Source organism: Pleurodeles waltl, chromosome 8 (assembly GCF_031143425.1).
Source record: "Pleurodeles waltl isolate 20211129_DDA chromosome 8, aPleWal1.hap1.20221129, whole genome shotgun sequence".
NCBI classification, from domain to species: domain Eukaryota; kingdom Metazoa; phylum Chordata; class Amphibia; order Caudata; family Salamandridae; genus Pleurodeles; species Pleurodeles waltl.
The window spans coordinates 212,181,890-212,202,051 of NC_090447.1; the positions used below are offsets into that span (position 1 = coordinate 212,181,890).

A 20,162-nucleotide genomic window follows, 5' to 3' on the forward strand; every position below is an offset into this window, starting at 1 on the left:
GCATTCAGACTTGTTACATTAAGGCCAAAAGACCTTTACCTGTTTCTCCTAGAGCATAATCCACTTGTAAACGGGGAGACACTATGGCCTTTCTTGGAAATATTCCCCTAGCTGAAATTTGTAAGGCAGCTACATGGTCTGCTCCATTCACCTTCCCCAAGCCGTACAGTGTGGATGTTTTAGCACGACAACAAGCCAGTGCAGGTCAGGCTGTGCAACTCCCAAAGGCTAGCCGCTGCTTCTAATGGGGGGGGGATTGCTTTACAGTCTATGCAGAGTATGTGCATCTACAGCCGCACATGCCATCGAGCGGATAATGTTACCCTGTAAGCATCTGTTCGTCGCATGTAGTGCTTGAGATTAACATGTGCCCTCCCTCCTCCCTGTACACCTGTAGCCGTTGCAGTTACACTGTATATTTACATTTAGCATGGACATCTCTTTTCCTAAACATACCTTTCACTCCTTTCTCACCCACCTGCGGGAAACAATTCATCAATGGTGTTGAAGCCCATGTGCAATATCACAGAGAGGGGTCACTTGACCTTGTGACTCGAAAGACTTCTTTGAATAGAAACAGGCTCTTACCCATGCGCCTGCCCCCTAATGATCACCCAGGTGGATTGCCCTGTACTGACCTGACTGGACCAGACCATGCCAAGATACCCAGGCCTTGCGCGGACCCCAGACCTCGCTGACCACACCAAGGTGTGGCAGGATGAGGCGGAAACGAGCACTTACTAGGACTACTGTGCAGAGAGTCTGAGACTGACTGTCTGAGACAGTCTCACTCTGAGGGCTCCATGTGGCTGAGGCTGAGTCACGCTGAGGGCTCTGTGAGGAACAGCTTTCATCTGAGCGGCTTTAGGAGGGATCATGTATTTTTAAGTTTGCTGCTGCCACCACTAATATAAGCTGCACTGTTACACTGCTGCATCGCAGGTTCACTGCTGCTTCCCTGCATTGTCGTACTGTTGAGGGGCTACACTTCTGACATGGATTCTGCCCCATATTTTGCCTAGATTTCCCCCTGTGGGGTTTTAGTGTCGGCTTGTAACCAGACCCTATTTGGAGGAACTTGGAACTTAGGAAGTTAGAACCTAGAGCGTTGGCATCCTGTGGTCGTCTGACAGAAAACAGCTTACACAACTCTGGATCCAACACTAGACGGCAGGAGTATGCAGAGCATGTGAATCTACAGGACTACATGCCACAAATAGATGCTTACAGGGTATCATAATCCTTTTCATGTTTCCTATTGCAAAAACTCCATCGGAGATGGAAAAACCCAGTACCATGATGTGAGAGAGAAATACTGCTCTGCGCAAAGTGAAAGTCTTCTCTCCATACAATTCAAAGAATTAGCAACAATAGGTCATCCAGACAGTCAAGCCACAACTAACCACAAGTACATTAAGTAGGTGTGTTGTAAACATTACATATCTCTGTTAGTGGTATGCAGTTGCGTAGTGCACATTCTGCCTTTAATAGAGCATGGCGTGTTGTTGTTTCAGGTGTCATTAATACCATTCCGACATTTGCTTCACAGACTTCAGTCTGAAAGGAGTAACATTTGTAAGCACTGTGCCTCAGCTCCCCTTTAATATAGTTCACTCCACCATTCCAAATATTTCTATGCCTATGGGTTATCCATAGGATTTTCTGTGTTGGGAGCTTGGTTGGGTGCTAGTGGGCTAGTGGGTACTTTAATGAGTCACTAGTTCTTTCTTTGTACTGTACAGGATTTTTGAGGATTCTGTGGCAGAAAATGGGCGATTTATCCCACACACTAACAATACACCCATGCAGTCAGTTTCCCAAAATGCTTTTTTTGCAGATGGAATCCTTGCATTTCCAAATCCTAACAGACTTGGGCCATTAGTGGTTCTTGCTCGGCTAGTCTAAAAAAGAACCATTCTCGGAGCGTTCCTGAGGAACTAAGCAGAGAGGTATGTTTTCAACTAGGTGTCGCTCCTGACACCTAAGGAATCCCTCGGGTGACCGTGCTCCATCACCAAAGAGCCAAAACCCATTTCTGCTTGACTTCTTCTACATTTTCCACCAGCCATGTGTTTGCGGCCTAAAGGCATCTACTAAATATATTGAAAACCTATATATGCAAGATTCGAGTGGTTGTTACTTATAAATTGCAACAAATGCCCCAAAGCATCCTGCCTCTGAACTAACAACATCAGGAAAGAGACTGTGATAATAAAATAGGTGGATACTAAGACCCTTCTTAGACATAGAATTGTCCTCTACTTTGCCCTGTAAAAAAATGCATTCTGAATGGAGGATGCAAAAAGGAAGAAGTAACGTAAATGAGCCTTGGCATGGTGAATGCAGGCAAGGAAAATGTAAAATGGGCGCCACATGCATGAAGAAAGGACCCCCGTGTTTTGTATTGCGAAAAATAAACGCCCTCTTTGAGAATGTATTTTCTCAAAGCAAAGTTGTTTGCTGAATAGTAGCTTTAAAATTGTTGTTTGAGAAGGGGGTGAAGCTATGGCTGTTGCCATTATTTCTCAGAAGTCCCAGCCAGACAGGTGGGGACATCTAAATATCGAGTTTATAAAGGAACTCTGCCTTTTTCTTTGTTCCTGTATTTGGTCATGGAACTCCCTGGTGACATTTATTATGCTTGCAATGTATGGAAGGGTTTACTTTATCCCATATATCATAGTGTAAGAACAAAAACAGAGCTGGTGATTGCAGGGAAATGACAGTATTGATGGATCCCATTGCTCTCCACAAACACCAATTGTTTTTAATTTATAATTTTATTGCCAGGGAAAAGGTAGAAATGGTAAACTAGGTGGGCTTGGTGCCCCCCCAAACTGAGATTAATATATTGTGAGATATGAATCTATATGAATATCATCTTTCTGGAAGCACAAATACAGATTTGGAGACTACAGTCATAGTTCCATCTTATGTAGAATTCAGATGATAATTACCAAACACAGTACTTACCTCTACCCTCTTGTGGGTTATTTATTGGGCAACCTAATTTGCTTTTCCTTAATTTCCCACCCTAGAATAAAGCCTGACAAGTGCAATCGGTGCTTTGCAGCACCAATTGCTGCATGTTTTGCATATATTTCTTAGAATTGTATCCTCTTAGATTTTCCAAGGCATTTTCTGCTGAGGTCTGTCTGGAGAAAAATGTGAAATGTGGTATTTGGTAGACAACTCAAAACTCTGATCTGTGTGTAAACATCCATTTGGACATGTATCAGAATTTAAAACACAACTTTGAATCGGAGTCTAGGTAAAGACTGTATATTTATAGAATGCAGGGATACGTTATGTTAATAATAATTAGACTAGCATTACATTGCCACTATTATAGACTTGTAATGCTCCATAATTCAAGTACATTTTATTGTAGTTGTATTATACAGTGCTTCATACTCCTTATGAGACGCCAAAACCACAGTCACGGAGGGGTAGCTCACTACTCCGTGAAGTGCCGTAGATGGAACAGTGAGTGTGTATCATGTGGGCTATATGGGGATTTTTTTATTTCTAGTATTAGGACCAAAGATATGCTCTTAATTTTTTTGTGCTATGCATAAGCAAGAATTTCTAGGGAAAGGAAGTGAGAGATGGGTTGCTTAAGCATTTTATTATAATTAAGGTTCTTGTTTTCCGTTTTTACTGATTCTTACAGATAAATACAGACAGAAAACGATTTGTTTCCTCTTTGTATTTATTTTTAAATTCAGAAAAATACTGACAATTCTTCTTGTGAGTGACTCCCCACACTGTACTTCACAAATTTCAGGCCAGCTGCTAAGCAGATAGACTCCATGAGATGTTAAAAACATTATGAGATTGCCAACATACAGGAATATGTTAACATACAATTGTGTATAATGCTAACATTTACCTGTGGATGTAGTCTAGTGTTTTGCCTAATTTACTAAAGCGCAACAGGCATATCAATGTATGAGCACATGTTTATCAGTTAAATAAATATGGAAATATACCATTATGCGACTCCATTTAGTCTCAAACCACAAAATAAATATGGATAAATACCAATAACGTGCCCAAAAACTAAACATGGATAAATACAGACAGAAATGTTGAGAAAAATAAAATAAAAAAACAGATACTATAAAACTGGAAGCCCTCATAATTGACCGACACAACTGTGTGAATGTAGTCGGGCCTAGGTTTGGAGGGTAGATGTGGTTGCAAAAGCTAGTACCAGCCATCTGTGGAGTGTTCTGCCTATATACAGCTTGAACCACATAGAATACATGGTTAAGAAAGTGCACAGAAGTGAAGGGAGCTATCTTTGGGAGGTGCAAAGTCAGAGATTCAGGCAGTTAGGAAGCCTGAGAGTACATTTAGTGAACCCCAATACGGCCTCTTGAAAAGGAAAAACTCATATGAACTTCACTGTACAACAGGGCTCACAGCAACAATTACATGGATCATGAAAGAAAGTATTTGAAGGGCTGGGCATTGATTGATTCATTGAAAAATCTTGATGCGAGCAAGTATTGCATATTTTTTGTTCAGTTTTAGTTTAACCCGTTCGCTGCCAGGGCTTTTCGCCTCCTGTGCCGAGCCTCTTTTCTGGCTATTTGGGGCAGTTCGCTCTTAGGCCCTCATAACTTTTTTTTCCACATAAGCTACCCATGCCAAATTTGCATCCTTTTTTCCCAGCATCCTAGTGATTCTAGAAGTATCTGGACTTTGTGGGTTCCCCTGAAGGAGACCAAGTAATTAGCAAAATTATAGCAAAACTTTCGTTTAAAAAAAAAAAAAGAATTAGGGGAAAAGGACTGCAGAACAAGACTTGTGTTTTTTTTCCCCAGAAAATGGCATCAACAAAGAGTTTGTAGTGGTAAAATCACCATCTTCTCAGCTTTCAGGAACAGGCAGACTTGAATTAGAAAACCCAATTTTTCAACACAATTTTGACATTTTACTGGGACGTACCCCATTTTTACTATTTTTTTGTGTGCTTTCAGCCTCCTTCCAGTTAGTGACAGAAATGGATGAGAAACCAATGTTGGATACCAGAGAGCTAAACATTTCTGAAAAGTAGACAAAATTCTGAATTCAGCAAGGGGTCATTTGTGTAGATCCTAATAGCGTTTCCTACAGAAAATAACAGCTGAAATAAAATAATATTGAAATTGAGGTTAAAAAAACAGCAATTTTTCTCCACGTTTTACTTTGTAACTTTTTCCTGCAATACCAGATTTTTGTAAGCAATATACCGTTACGTCTGCTGGACTCTTCTGGTTACGGGGATATATAGGGCTTGTGGGTTCATCAAGAACCCTAGGTACCCAGAGCCAATAAATGAGCTGCACCTTGCAATGGGTTTTCATTCTATACCGGGTATACAGCAATTAATTTGCTGAAATATAAAAAGTGAAAAATAGGTATCAAGAAAACCTTTGTATTTCAAAAATCGACACAAGATAAGGTGTTGAGAAGCAGTGGTTATTTGCACATCTCTGAATTCCGTGGTGCCCATACTAGCATGTGAATTACAGGTTATTTCTCAAATAGACGTCTTTTTATTTGGAAGGAAAAATGTAGAGAAAGGCAAGGGGCAATAAGACTTGTTTTGCCATTCTGTGTTCCCCAAGTCTCCCGATGAAAATGTTATCTCACTTGCGTGGGTAGGCCTAATGCTCGCGACAGGAAACACAAATGGACACATCACATTTTACATTGAAATTTGACATGTTCTTTGCAAAGTGCCTAGCTGTGGATTTTGGCCTCTAGCTCAGCCGCATCTAGGGAAACCTAGCAAACCTGGGCAGTTTTGAAAACTAGACACCTAGGGGAGTCCAAGATGGGGTGACTTGTGGGGCTCTGACCAGGTTCTGTTACCCAGAATTCTCTGCAAACCTCAAAATATGGCCAAAAAAAACACTTTTTCCTCTCATTTCGGTGACAGAAAGTTCTGGAATCTGAGAGGAGACACAACTTTCCTTCCACCCAGCGTTCCCCTAAGTCTCCCAATAACAATGGTACCTTACTTGTGGGGGTTGGCCTAGCGCCCGCGACAGAAAATGCCCAAAAACACAATGTGGACACATCACATTTTCACAAAGAAAACTACCTGTTTTTGCCATGGGGTGGGTACCTGCGTTTTTGGTACTGGGCTCAGCAGCCATCTAGGGAACCCTACCAAATCCAGACATTTCTGAAAAATATACACCGAGGGAGTCCAGGGAGGTGTGACTTGCGTGCATCCCTCAATGTTTTCTTACCCAAAATCCTCAGCAAACCTCAAATTTAGCTAATAAATCAAATTGTTCCCACATTTCTGTGTGGGATCACCGCACTGGGAGAAATTTCATACCACCCAACGTTCCACTCAGTCTCACGGTAAAAATTATACCTCATTTGTGTAGGTGGGCCAATTGCTTGTAACAGGGAAGAGCCAAAAATCTGTCGAAATTGAGGGGGAACCAAAGCAGGTCCAAAAGGGCAGTTTGGGGAAAATAAAATTTAGGCTGACAAGTGCAGCAGAATTTTTATTGGTATAGATGAGACAGTGGTAGGAATTTTGTGGATTCCTGCAGATTCCGGAAGGTTCCATCACAAAAATGTGGGAAAAATATATGATTTCCAGCAAAGTTGGAGGTTTGCAGGGCATTGTCGGTAAGAAACTGGTGCGGGTGCATGTGAAACACACCACCCTGGAATCACCCAGATGTTTAGTTTTCAAATGTGTCTAGGGCTTGTGGATTTTTCTACATGGCAGCGTCCCAAAGTCCATAAAGTGCAGCCCTCACCATTCCAAGTGGGACGATTTTAAGAGTTCGCCAAGCTCCCATGGCCCAAATGTAAAATCAAAACCCAAAATAATCAAATGTCCTTTTGCTTGCCGTGGGATAAGATGTTGTAGTGTGCGGGCGAGAGCTGAAAGACTGTTACCCTCTTCAGTTGGGGTGGGGGCATAACCAGGCCCATACTGGTTGGTAGCCACCGCCCCACTTTTTTTTTTTTTTTTTAACTTAATTCCCAGGCATCTAGTAGACTTTCTGCCCCCTGGGGTGTGGATCAGGGGTAATTGCCCCATCTGCCCAATGGTGGGCAGAACAACTTTGGCCCCATTCATTTGGGGTGGGGGTATGGCCATACCCCCACCCTCTTATTTTGGAAAAAACTTCCCTGGTCTCTGGTGGGCTTTCTGCCCCCCCCCCCCCCCTTGGGGCAGATGGGCCTTCCAATGGCCAACAATAATTTGGCCCCATAGGGAGCGACCCTTACCCAAGGGGCTGCCCCCCCCCCCCCTAAAGAAAACACACACACCAATCCCAGGTGCCCATGTGGTTTCTGCCCACAACAAAACAAAAAGAAGAAAAACGAAAAATTATCCCTGGAGCATAGGTTTCTGCCCCCCACCCTAATAACAATAGGCCGATCGCCCCCCGGGGGGGTGGAGAGGGGGCAGAAAAGGCCTTGAAAAAAATGACTCCCCTGGGGAGCGACCCTTGCCCAAGGGGTCGCACCCCTTATGCCAATTTCTTTTTGAAAATTAATCCCTAGTGTCTAGTGGGCATTTCAGAAGCCGGATCGCTTCACGATCGGGCTTCTGAAATGCTCTGAGAAACTTCAAAGGGAAGGAAATTCCTTTCCTTCCATTTGAAGCCTCTCAGGCCCCCATCACATGATCGGAAGAGAAATGCAAAGCATTTCTCTTTCTCTTCCGATTGCGCTGGAAGCTGGGCTTCCAGCGCGATGGGGAAGTGGCCTCTGATGGCATCACTGTGGGGGTCGGGTCAGGTGGAAGGGGAAGGGCTTACCCTTCCATCCCTGCCTTGAGCTCCATGCTGAGGACGTAATGGTTACGTCCTTGGCGCAGGAGCACTGTGCCGGTGGACGTAACCATTACGTCCCCAGCACAGAAGGGGTTAAATAGTGCCTGATGTTGTAATGGGTTCAAAGATTTAGGAAAATAAAACAAAGCAACTTTACTGCTATTTCTGCGCTTTGGTCTCCTCACGGTTAGGAAACTGCTCTGTATAAATGGCAATTCAGTAAAATATCACTGCCTCCCTTTATTAAATTCTGATGGAATTATACATTATCCATCTTTTGCTAAAGCTATCATTTGTCTTTTGTTGAAGTTAAAATGTGAAGTACCCCTGCAGTATACTTGTAGATGTGGTGGTATCTGATAATGGGAACCTTCCATCCCTGTTGATCTAGCCCCTGGCCCTTTCAGTAGCCCATTGTGATCTGATTTTACTTGCTAGATTTTTTGGCCTTTAATGTTGGGTTTGTTGTTCCTGCATGCAGTAAATCTGGTTGTGGGAATATCGAACCTCTTTTTGTGGGGAACAGAAATCGTTACACAAATAACGCTTTGCATAGTTCCCAATCGGGGGGCCATGTCTTAAATTGGAACACTGCAGGTGGGCTGAGTAGGCAGAGACCATGCAACACCATGAGACATTAAAATAAAAGAAAAAAACGAATGACCTAAATGGTTGAAGTAGACTAGATCGATTGGGAACTGTTTCCTAATAAAGTAGATTAAATGAGACCTGCAAGCCATAATTTTACTGCTCTTTTGTAGTTCTGTTCCTTGGCGATCTCTTCTCAGCCTATGTTGGGTTCTGACATATTCACAGATTTTGTACTTGAAAATACCTGAGTGGGCGTTGGTTATATGTGGGAAACTGAAAAGTTTCATAATATTGAACAAATCTTTTTGTAGCTCATTGGTGCCTTGAGCATGAGAAAGATTGCTATGGGCACCACACATGTAATAAATATTATCAAGGTAGTGGTGCTTTAAAAGACAAACACTAAAATGTCCAACAGTACAATTTGAATATTGGAAGACCAGTTTGGCATCTCACCATTGACAGAAATACATTTCCCAATCTCACATTCTGACTAAAGTTAGAAGTTTGGAATAATATTTTCATTCATAGATGGATTTTGGCGCTGAGGTGGATCAGCAGTGCGTCTAGTATGTCCACCCCTTGCCTGCTGCAAAACTACAGGCTGACGAGTTTGCAGAGCTCAGTTCTCTTATTCAGTGATTGCCTCAGTCTCTATCCTCTGTTTTTTTTTTAAGCTATGAAAATGTGAAATACAGCCCAAACAACTTGTTTCCACTGAAGTATATTTTAAATATACTGTAGCAACAAAGAGAAATGTTTCTTTTTTAGCTAATTGAATTGATTTTAGGGAAAAAACACATTTTGTAAAGATCCAACTTGCGCTATACATTTTCATACTCATTCCCACTTTGGTGCGGAGGATGGGCGCTGTGCCGTCCTCCACACCTGTGCTCGTATGCCGAGGTCAGCCAAGCAGTCCTCGTACATGAGGCAGGAAATCCCTCTGGTGCTGGGACCAGAGGGATTTCCTTTTACTAAAATCAGCCTCGGGAGCTGGGGAAGAAAATTCTCAGCACCAAGAGAACCTGCCCTTTTCCATGGTACCATTCGCAGTGGATCCAAGCTTGGGAATCACTGCAGGAAGGTGAGGCCTAACCAGGGATCCACCCACTAGACAACAAGGAAGAGGGGGAGCAGCCCATCGGAGAAGGGCTTGTGCTCCCCTACTAGCTATTTTTCAATGAGTCTTCCTGGGCATTTCCATGCGGTGAGAGGGGTTAGTGGAAAGCCCACTAGAAGCCAGGGACTTGTTTTAATATAGTGGTGGAGGCTGCCTAGCATGGGCATGACTTTGCCCCTACCGCAAGTAAATGGGGCAGAAATCCCCCCCAACTCCCAGGGGTAGATGAGATAATTACCCCCAACCTGCACTTTGAGGGGCATAAAGCTCACTGTATGGCAGCAATATATATTTTTAATAAAATAATGCGGTGGGTCTTTATAGTCAAACATCAGGCCCCACTCTCGCCCCTAAAACCTCAACTGTCTTTTTGCTCCCCTGCAGGCTAAAGTATCACATCCCAATGGCAAGCAAGAGGACATATGGTTCTTTTAGAAATTGTTTTTACATATGGGCCAGGAGACTTTGGCCAATTCCAAGTATCATTCCACTTACAGTGGTGAATGGCTGCACTTTTTGGGCTTGGTTAGGCTGCCACCTGGAAAAACCTACCAGATCCAGGCAGTTCTGAAAACTAGACATCTGGGGGAGTCCAAGGTGATGTGCTTTTGCATCCCACACCATTTTCTTACCCACAATGCTCAGCAAACCTCAGATGTTACCTAAAAATACACATTTCCTCAAATTTGTGGGAGGCAAACTTGTGGAATCAACGGGGAGCCACAAATGTCCTACCAAACACCATTCCCACCAGTCGCCTGATCATAACGGTACCTCACTTTTATTGTTGGACTAAGATCTTGGCACAAAAAGCCCTAGAGTGATCAGCAATAGAGGTAGCTGTGGGATTTGGGGCTGTGCATTGCCACCACCCATGGAAACCTACCAGCCAGACACATTTTGGAAAAGTAGACAACCAGGAAATTCCAGGGTTGTGTCTTATGTGATTATCATGATGTTTCTTGCCCATGATGCCCTGTAAACCTCAAACTTTGCCTTAAAGCATTGCTCACTTGTGCCGATAAAAATACTGCTCCAATTGTGTGGTTGAGCCAAGTGTCAGCAACCGGGGCAGATCCAACCAACGTCAATAAGAGTCCCCACGCAAGGGCTTCCGTTGCCCTTGGTTTGATCTGTTCTGCTGAGGGCACTAGGCCTAGCCACACAGGTGGGCAGTGTTTTTATTGGCGTAGGTGGGGCAATGCTGGGTGGTAAGAATTTTGTGGATTCATGCCGATTCCGAAAGTTTCCATCAGATAAATGTAAGGAAATTGCATGATGTTAGTCAGAATTTTACATTTGCAGGGAAAACGTCATGGGATCCACAAGTCATCTCATTCTGGATGCCCCTAGGTGTCTAGTTTTCAAAAATTTACACTTGCTAGGTTTTCCTAGGTGCCAGCTGAGGTAGGGCCCGAAATTCACAGCTACGCACTTTGCAAAAAAAAAAAGGGTCATTTTTTAATGCAAAAATGTGATGTATCCATGTTGAGTTTTGGGGAGTTTCCTATTGCAGGCACTAGGCCTGCCTGCACAAGTGAAGTACCATTTGTATCAGAAGATATGTAGGAGAATCTAATAGTATGATATTTGTTATTACCAATTGGATTTCACTGCATTTGTGCCTTCAAAAGGTGTGAGGCAGTGTGTAAAAGAAGAAGTTTTTAAAAATACTCTAAAACTGGCTTCTCCAACGAGTAACTTGTGGGCCTACTGGTAGTTCTCTGGCTACCTGTAAGTAGCTCTCCTGTGTGTAGTCTAGCCAACTAAATTAGAAGCTTTTACTTTGTTGAATTAGTATATGTATACCAAAATTGAAAGAAACATGAATTAGAGATGTAAATGTGTGATTTTTCAGAACCAAAAATAATAAAAATCATTATTATGTTTTATCCGTATAAAAGCATTTCACATTAACAGTGCATTTTTACATTACTGCAGTCATTGTGCCTGATGGACTGAGGTGGTTGCTGGTAGTAACCTTGCATATGGTTGGCACTAATGTAATCATGTCTGATGTGGTAACTGGTGCAACACTAATAATAATAGTAGCTTGGGAGGCTTTCCATTGAACAGTAGTACCTATTACATAAACATTTGGAAACCCTAGTATGTATACCCACACATTCAGAGAGTACAAATAACCCCTGCTTCTAAATTCCAAATCTTGTGCCCATTTCAGAAATACTAAGGTTTTTTTGGTACACATTTTTCAATCTACATTTTTCACCATATGAATTGGTCTATACTCAGGACACAATTTGAAACCATTGTATGATGAAGCTCAGTTGTTCTGGGTAGCTTGAGTTCTTAGAAAACCTACAATCCCCATTTATCCCTGAAACTAGAAGGGCATAACAGACGTAATTATATATTGCTTTTGTAAATCGGCCATCTTGTTAAAAAGTTACAAATGAAAATATTTTACAAATGGCCTCTTTTTCCTGCTAGTTTTCAGTATTTCTTTAGTTCAACGGTTGCTTTCTTTGGGAAAAGCTTGAGGGATCTACACATATATGACCCCCTTGCTAAATTCAGAATGTTGTCTACTTTTCAGAAAGTTACAGCTTTTCTAGATAACCCATGGCTTTTACATTGGTTTCCATCACAAACGTAGCACAGGAAATTGGACAGATAGGCTACCTCTTTGAAAAATGCCAAAGCTGTGGTAAAAAAAAATGTTTTTTTAATTCAGCTCTGCGTGTTCCTGAAAGCTGGGAAGGTGGTTACTTTAGCACAGCAAACCATTTGTTCATACCATTTTTGTGAGGAAAAAAAACACTTCTATCAAGAGAATTGTTTTCCTATTGTTCCCCAAAAACTCAAAATGTAGCTATATTTGGGAAATTTTCTTAGTCCCCTTCGAATCCACAAACGCTGGGTGCCTTAAGAATCCTAAATACGTTGGGAGGGAGGGTGGGGGGGGGGGGGTAGACACAAATTTGGCATGGATAGTTTATGTGGAGAATAAGTTATAGGGGCCTAAGTGTGAACCACCTGAAGTAGGCAAAAAAAAGGCTTAACTCTTTTGGTGGTGGGGCTTTTGGCAGGGAAAGAGTTAACAATGTTATTCGTCGCATTCTTGAACAAAGAGGTAATGTGGACATGTGAGGTTTCTTCATCGCTGAATGATGTGACCGCACGTGGGAACAGTAATTTCTTTGTGGTACCAAGACTTAAAAGGCGCCCTTTGTTGTCTGGATTCATGCTAACTCGGTTGATTTGCGGCGTTCGATGGCTAAATTGTGCCTTTGAATGTTTAAAAGTTGTGCACGTTTTCTGGCTTATCGCGAAAAGTATTTTTTCCTCCAGTGTTTAAAAAAAACAAAAACAACAGAATTAAAGCTCTAATGCAAAACAACAATGTGTAGCAGGCCCGTTATACCGGTGGGGAGTCTGACATGATGTATCGCACACCAGTGTTGTGCTGCGAATAATACATCTTCAAAACAAAAGAGCAGATTTTTTTTTTTTTTAACCATGAAACATTTTTGTTCTTTCAGTTCCTACCACAGCTGCCAGCACGCCCGATGCTGTTGACAAGTACCTGGAAACCCCTGGTGATGAAAACGAGCACGCACACTTTATGAAAGCCAAGGAGCGGCTTGAAGGAAAGCACCGAGAGAGGATGTCGCAGGTGAGTCAGAATAAGCTTAACAACCTAGATTTCGTGCCTTTTATGTTTAAGAAACAGTGTATTTTTGATCTTTCAAGGCAGTATTTTGGATTTAAATTCAATGCCTAGCATTGTTGTGTGGTAATTAATGAAAACGTGTCTGGCTTGCTTTATTTGAGAGTGCATGGGGTTAGAAAATAAGTCCTTTATAATAAGAGGACGGCAAACCAGCCTTCTAACTATATATTAATTAGTATAACAGATTTCAGGTTTTAGTCTCCATCCACTCCTTTACACAATTGTGGTGGTCTCCGCATCTATAATGTGACACATTCACAGGCCTTTGCCACTTCCCTGTAACCAGGGCAGTGACTTGATTCAGGGCCCATTCACAGCTATTGTCCTTCACTTCTGATAACCAGTACTTTTTGAGGACACATTTTAGGGCCAGCCATTAAATCTGGCCTGAATTGTCCATAACTTGATTTTTACTTAAAACATGTTGTTGCTAAGCCCAGCCACACTGCCAAATATTCTTTTGCTAACAAATCTGGGCCACTTTTCACTCTGTCAGCACATCTATGGATGTTGTTATACACAACTTGAAAGACACTAGTATAGCCTGCTAAACTCTATGCCACACGGGAGATTTAAAAGAGGGGTCTAGATTTCATTATCCACTCCTTTCCAAGGCTTCTCACTGATGGAATATGTTTCCCTCAAACGTACTTTCTGTCCTCAATTGCAAAGATGGGCGTTTTCTTCTACAACTGACCTGAGGTGTGACTGCACAACCCTGTAGATTAACAGATGTTTGGACACCTCTACTGATAACTTCCCCAAAGGTTTCCTTATATGTGTTTTAAGAAACAGCCCATGTAGAACAAATATACAAAAGTAGGAGGTCTGGTCTGAGGGCTTCTTCGGAGAGTTCATTTGTCTCTGGAGAAGATCTGGCCTTCCTTCACCTTAATCTCACTAAGAAGCTTCTACATGCTTCCCAGTCTCAAAGCAAGTCTTAATAAATTCAGTTCCAAGGTTTTTGGGTCACAGTAATACTTGGCACTGCTCTACACACTTATTGGCTGCTTTGTCCTTTGAATGGTTTGGATTGTTAAGCCACTAAAACAGTTTTTTTGTGGCACATTACCTATTGTATACACCACTACTAGGCATAATTTACATTAATTTGTTCCCTATGGTGCTTCTTCAGAATGGCCAGTGTGGACCTGAACTGGATTCTCCTATAGTTAATCATTTAAAAACAAATGTAAAATATTTTCCCTTCTCTTTATTCCACACAAATATACATTTATTGTTTATTTATGAATCCAGTACATATGATTTTAAATAATATTGGGATAGTCCAATACACACATAATTTAGCAGCCTTCTGACAAATCTATCTTTTGAGTAACCACTTCAAAGAGGCATGGTATTTTGACATATTAGCTTACCCTGCAGCTGAGAAGATGGTGAGAGATATACCTAATATTTTACCCTTTCACCACCGTGGGTGTAGTTAATAGGAAGCTTTACCCTGACTTGGATCTGTTGCTTATATATAACTGGGCTCTGCAGGTGTGGTAAAAAGACTGGGACGAAAACATCTACTTAATTTATTTTGGATCATCTCCTTTTGCTTGCTAAAGCTCCACTTCATTTCATTTCACTAATTAGCAAAACCTCTCTTGACAAGTGAAGAGTTCTCTTTGTTCCAAAGAAGAAATTCTCATTTGTCTCCTCAAAAATCCATCATGGGTCTGAAAATCGCAACAGTATTGGCATGCTACCTACTGTATGTTCTCTGATGGACTGTGTAGGCTTACCTTTGTAACAAAAACATTGATACATCACTTTATAAACATTTTCCAGTATTAGTCACATCTTGAAATTGGGTCCAAACTGTACTGAAGAAGGTATTGAATGATTTACCCCAGTAAATGCGTAGTTAGGTTTGGACTAGCTATTGCTTGTTGTTGGCAAATATGAGGTATTCAGTTTTGATGTGAGTAAGTTTAACATAGGTGTACTGGTAGCATTGAACATCTAGAGGCTTTAAAGTAGAGTTGTTTGTGTCATTGGTATACTGACAGGTGTGGATGCTGTTTTTGGTGAGTAAAGTTGAAAGGGGACCATGTAGAATTTAAAAATGATGGAGACAAAAGGAATCCTTGGAGGAAGCTCCAAGCGACGACCTTCTGTAGTAGGCCATGTGAACAAGCAGGTGCAAGTTCGAGAGGTTGGAGGAAAAAAGTACCAGAGAATGTTGACTGCATACCTTTATTAAAGGTTTCAGTTTGTGGATTAGCATTATCCAGAGGCAAATGTCACCTTTATCTGTGATCTGGAAGTCGTCCTCCATGGTTTGTAACGTAGTTGTTTTTGTGGAGCAGAATGATTTTGATCTGAAGTTCAATTGGTAGTCATTCAGAAGATGTTTGGCACTGATATCTTCTTATATTTGAATGCAGACTACCAATGAAATGATCATGCCATTTGGTAATTAACAGATGAGCCAGTGTTTGGCGAGGCCATCAGTCTTAATTTATTTTGCCTCAGGAGAGGGAACATCTGCCCTGTTTTGAGGTCTTTTGAAGAAGCATTGATTGAGGATGGTGTTAACAATGTGTAAAGAGGACGAAATGTCTTTTAATGAGAGGGCTGATTAGGGACGCTCATAAGCCATCATTTTTATAGTGTTGTTTTGAGGACAGTGACAATTTCTGAGAGGTCTGATAGAGACAGTTTTGATCATTGACCGTTATGAATGTATTCCAGAGGGTTGGGTGTAACAAGATGAACAGGCTTGGTGGCAGTGTTAGGCTTTTGGGATCTTCTTTATTTTTTCGACTGGAGAGGTTGCTGACATTACACTTGTCTCTAAAGTGTGGAATTGGAGGTTCTGATAGAGGTTTGATGCAAAGCTTGATAGTCTTGAAGAGCTTTTTGCTCCTGTTGGCAGCTTCATTGTTCGAGTTAATGTAGGAAGCTGGCCTGGTGGGCGGTAGGTACCTAAGGTACTTACACCTTATACCAGGTCCAGGGTTCTCCTAATAGTGTAGCGCTGGATGAACAGCCAAGGCTTATCTAGGAGACATGCAAAGCTCATGCAATACCACTATAGTCACACAGCACAAACACACATGAAAGAAAACACTCAGTGTTACAAAAATAAAGGTACGTTATTTTAGTGGCACAATTACCAAAAAGTAATAGAGAGGCAACCCTCCAATATGAGGTAAGTAACACACTAGATATGCAAACTAGTAATCAGAAATAGGCATAGTTAGCAATCGAAAACAGTGCAAATAGCAATAGACAATAGTGACCCTAGTGGGAGCCCAACCCATATACTAAAAAAAATGAATGCGAATGAAGGACTCCCACCTACGTAAGTAGAATGTGTAGAGGGGAGCTGGGGGAACTAGGAAACCACAAATATAAGTACTACAGTGCCCCACAGCGACCAGGAAGAAAGGAGTAAATTACTGGATTTTCCCCAAACCACCCAAAAGGACTAAAAAGATGATGATGTAACACCCAGACAAGACTGCAAGAAACCAACGGTGGATTGCTGAAGAGGTAAGACCTGTGGAAGAAGGTCCCAGTCTGTGGTTGCAGGAGTTGGTCGATGGTAGGACGAAGACGGTCATCAATGCAGCCCTGGAGCCAGAGAAGAGTTCCTGGAGGATGCAGTTGATGACCCACACCGGACAGAAGATTGCAGTTTTTTCAGTGGCATGGAAAGACCACTAACAAATCTTGGCAAAGGCAGAAGTCGCGGAGAAGCAAAAAGTGGGGCTGCCGGTGACCAGCAAGATCTAGGGGAACTCAACCCCCGGGGGGAAGTCCTGGCGGGACCCTCGGCAAGGCAGTACCCACAGAAGAAAAGGGCAGCCCCCAGAGGAGACCTACTGAAAGAGGAACCAGGAGTCGCAGAGGAGCCCACGCAGCACAACTGAAGAAGGGTCCACACCGCAGGATAAGCACACAGAGGGCTGTGCGTCACAGGAAGGAGTGCTGGGGGCTCTAGCTACATGGAAACTGAAGATCTCTTGGAGGAGATGCCAACAAGCCTTGGTTGCTGCAAGAGACGTGGTGCGCGGGAGTACTGTCCTACGTGGGAAGGTAAGGGCTTACCTCCACCAAAGTTGGACAGCTGATAGGACCTAGATGACTACCCCAGACCACCACGCATGATGCAGGATCCACGCAGCTCAGGATGAGAGGAGATCCACGCAGCCAGTCGTCGTTGCAGTTGGTGCCTGCGGATGCATGGGAGTTACTCCTTCACTCCAAAGGAGATTCCTTCTTCCGTCTCATGCAGACTGAAGACTTGCCACCTTCAGAGGATGCAAAGCCGGGGAAATGTTGCAGAAGCTGGAAGGAGCTGTGGAAACAATGTTGTACGCAGAGTCTTTGTCGTAGATGCAGATTCAGTTCCTGGAGGGTCCAGTCACAGTTGCAGTGGCCAGAAGTCAAAGTTGCAGAGGAGTCCTGCTGGAATCCTGCAAGCTGAATCTGAGGACTCACCCCAGAGTAAGGCCCTAAATAGCCCTGAAAGGGGGATTGGTCACCTAGCCACGTGACCACTTATCAGTAGGAGGCTCTGACATCACCTGCCTGACCTGGCCACTCAGACGCTCCCAGAGGCCTCTGCTCACCTTGGATTCAAGAGATGGCAGAATCAAGGGACCCTCTGGGCACCACCCCTGGGGTGGTGATGGACAGGGGAGTGGTCACTCCCCTTTCCATTGTCCAGTTTTGCGCCAGAGCAGGGACTAGAGTTCCCTGAACCAGTGTAGACTGGTTTATGCACAGATGGCACCAAATGTGCCCTTCAAAGCATACCAGTGGCTTGGGGAGGCTACCTCTCCCAAGCCATGTAACACCTATTTCCAAAGGGAGGGAGTGTGTTATCCCGTCTCCCAAAGGAAATCCTTTGTTCTGCCTTCCTGGGCTTAAGCTGATCAAGCAACAGGCGGGCAGAAACCTGTCTGAGGGGAGCCAACAGGTTGGGCTGCCCGGAAAACACCTGCAGGCTGGTAGGAGCAATGCTGGGGGTCCTCCAAGGAGCCCCCAGAATGCATGGAATTATATTTCCAATACTGGCAACAGTATTGGGGTATGACTCTGACATGTTAGATATCAAACATGCCTAGGTTGAGAGTTTCCATTATGTAGCTGGACATAGGTAGTGACCTATGTCGAGTACATGCATAAAATGGCATCCCCGCACTCACGAAGTCCAGGGAAATGAAACTGGAGTTCATGGGGGCACCTCTGCAAGAGCAGGGGTGCCCTCACACACAGGTACTTGCACTCTGCCCTCTGGGCTAGAAGGGCTTGCCTTAGGGGTGACTTACAGTTATCTGGTGCAGTGACCTGTAGTGATAAGGGTGCATGCACCTTTCCCCACAGGCTGCAGTGGCAGGCCTGCAGATACACTTTGAATGGGATCCCTACGGGTGGCATAATACATGCTGCAGCCCATGGGGATCCCTTGGTTCCACAGAGCCCTGGGTACCATATACTAGGAACTTACATGGGGGCACCAGTATGCCAAATGTGGGGTGTATGTGGTTCAAGTAACCATGTTTAAAGGGAGACAGCATAATCTCTGGGGTCCTGGTTAGCAAGGTCCCAGTAAACAAAGTCAAACGCACTGACAGCAGGCAGAAAATGGGGGTAACCAAGCCAAGAAGGGGTCCTTTCCTACAGAGTTGGTATAGTACTTTTCTTTGGCTGATGTGGTGAGTTGATTGTTGTGTGCAGGGATTTTGATAGCAAGAGGCTGTCAGATGAACTGGGGGGTGGGAGGGTTTTAGCATTTCTTCAATGTTCTTTCCTCTCTGCAAAAGAAACATTAGTTGTTGGTAAGGTCTTTAGGATTCTGTGGTAACTTGGACTTGAATATTTTAATCAGAGCATGGATGTTCACATAATTATCCTGAACTTAGTTAAAGTCGTTTAGAAGGGTGTTGAGGTTGGAGTGGTACCAAAACAATGAGTCTGTGCTTTAGATAGTCCATTGCAAATTATTTGAAGGATCTGAAGGCTGTTCTGTGTTTTTTTGTTTTTTTTTCTTGTTTTTTTTTTCTTTTTTAACTGAAGTGATTAATGGAGATTGTGGGGTGGTTGGTCCAGTAGAGGTGTCAGAGTGGTTTGACTGAATTTGTGGTTATGTCAAGAAATTAGTATCATAGACGTGGCCTTGAAATGTGTTTTTTGGGTGATATGGAGTGTGTTTATGGGACTGAGGAGGATACTTCTGGTTTTCTTAGTACTTGAGCTCTGTGGGAGGTTGAAGTTGTTGAAGAGGGCGGTGCGAGTGTATCATATTGATGAAGTGATAAAGATATCTAAGACGTTTCTATGAAGTCCGTGGTTTGACATGGAGACTTGTAGATGAAGCTGGAAGTTGGTCACACTGGAGTACAGAGAATGGGAAGTGGCATGTAAGGAGCTCCAGGGGTTTGAGTTTTGCTGCATGCTTGTATAGTTTGTAGGACCAGGTGGACTTTGGATGCTATTGAGGCTTTCCTGTGAGCACTGGCAGCTCTGGCAACAGCTATTTTTAATGTCACCTATGAACACACAAGGGCATCTAGAATACAGAAGCACGTGAGGATAAGCTATGTTTTAGCAACCATGGAGAAGCTAAGGATTTGTAGAGTGGAGTTATTAACAGTGTAATTTCTAATTTTCCCAAAAAACGGTTATAACATCTTCAAGTCTGTGCACATTTAGAACAGTTAATAAATATGGGAAAATGTTTCCTTAGCAACAATGTTTACAGGGCTCTTGTATGCCTTGCATGTTGCCTTCTTCTTGCAGTGGTCTCCTCCACACACATGGCTTTGCTTTAGAGACACACACCTTTAGATTTTTTCCAGGCACATATTAACGTTTCAGAATGCTATTGCCTTGAGCCGAAGTGAGGCAAATATAACACATTTGAAAAGTGTGCTCCTTTATTTAATGTCTTAAACTAGAGAGCGCGAAGGAACAAATTAATGAAAAG

At 42.9% G+C, this 20,162-nt stretch overlaps 1 protein-coding gene across 4 annotated transcripts in view; it reads left to right on the forward strand.

Moving 5' to 3' along the window:
• The window catches only part of APP (amyloid beta precursor protein), a 403,467-nt gene that overhangs the window by 261,983 nt on the left and 121,322 nt on the right, over window positions 1-20,162 (forward strand). For all 4 annotated transcript variants that reach the window (XM_069204083.1, XM_069204081.1, XM_069204085.1 and 1 more), the window contains one exon: window positions 13,023-13,156. In XM_069204083.1, the coding sequence (XP_069060184.1) occupies window positions 13,023-13,156 (134 nt within the window). The remainder of the gene's footprint in view (window positions 1-13,022; window positions 13,157-20,162) is intronic.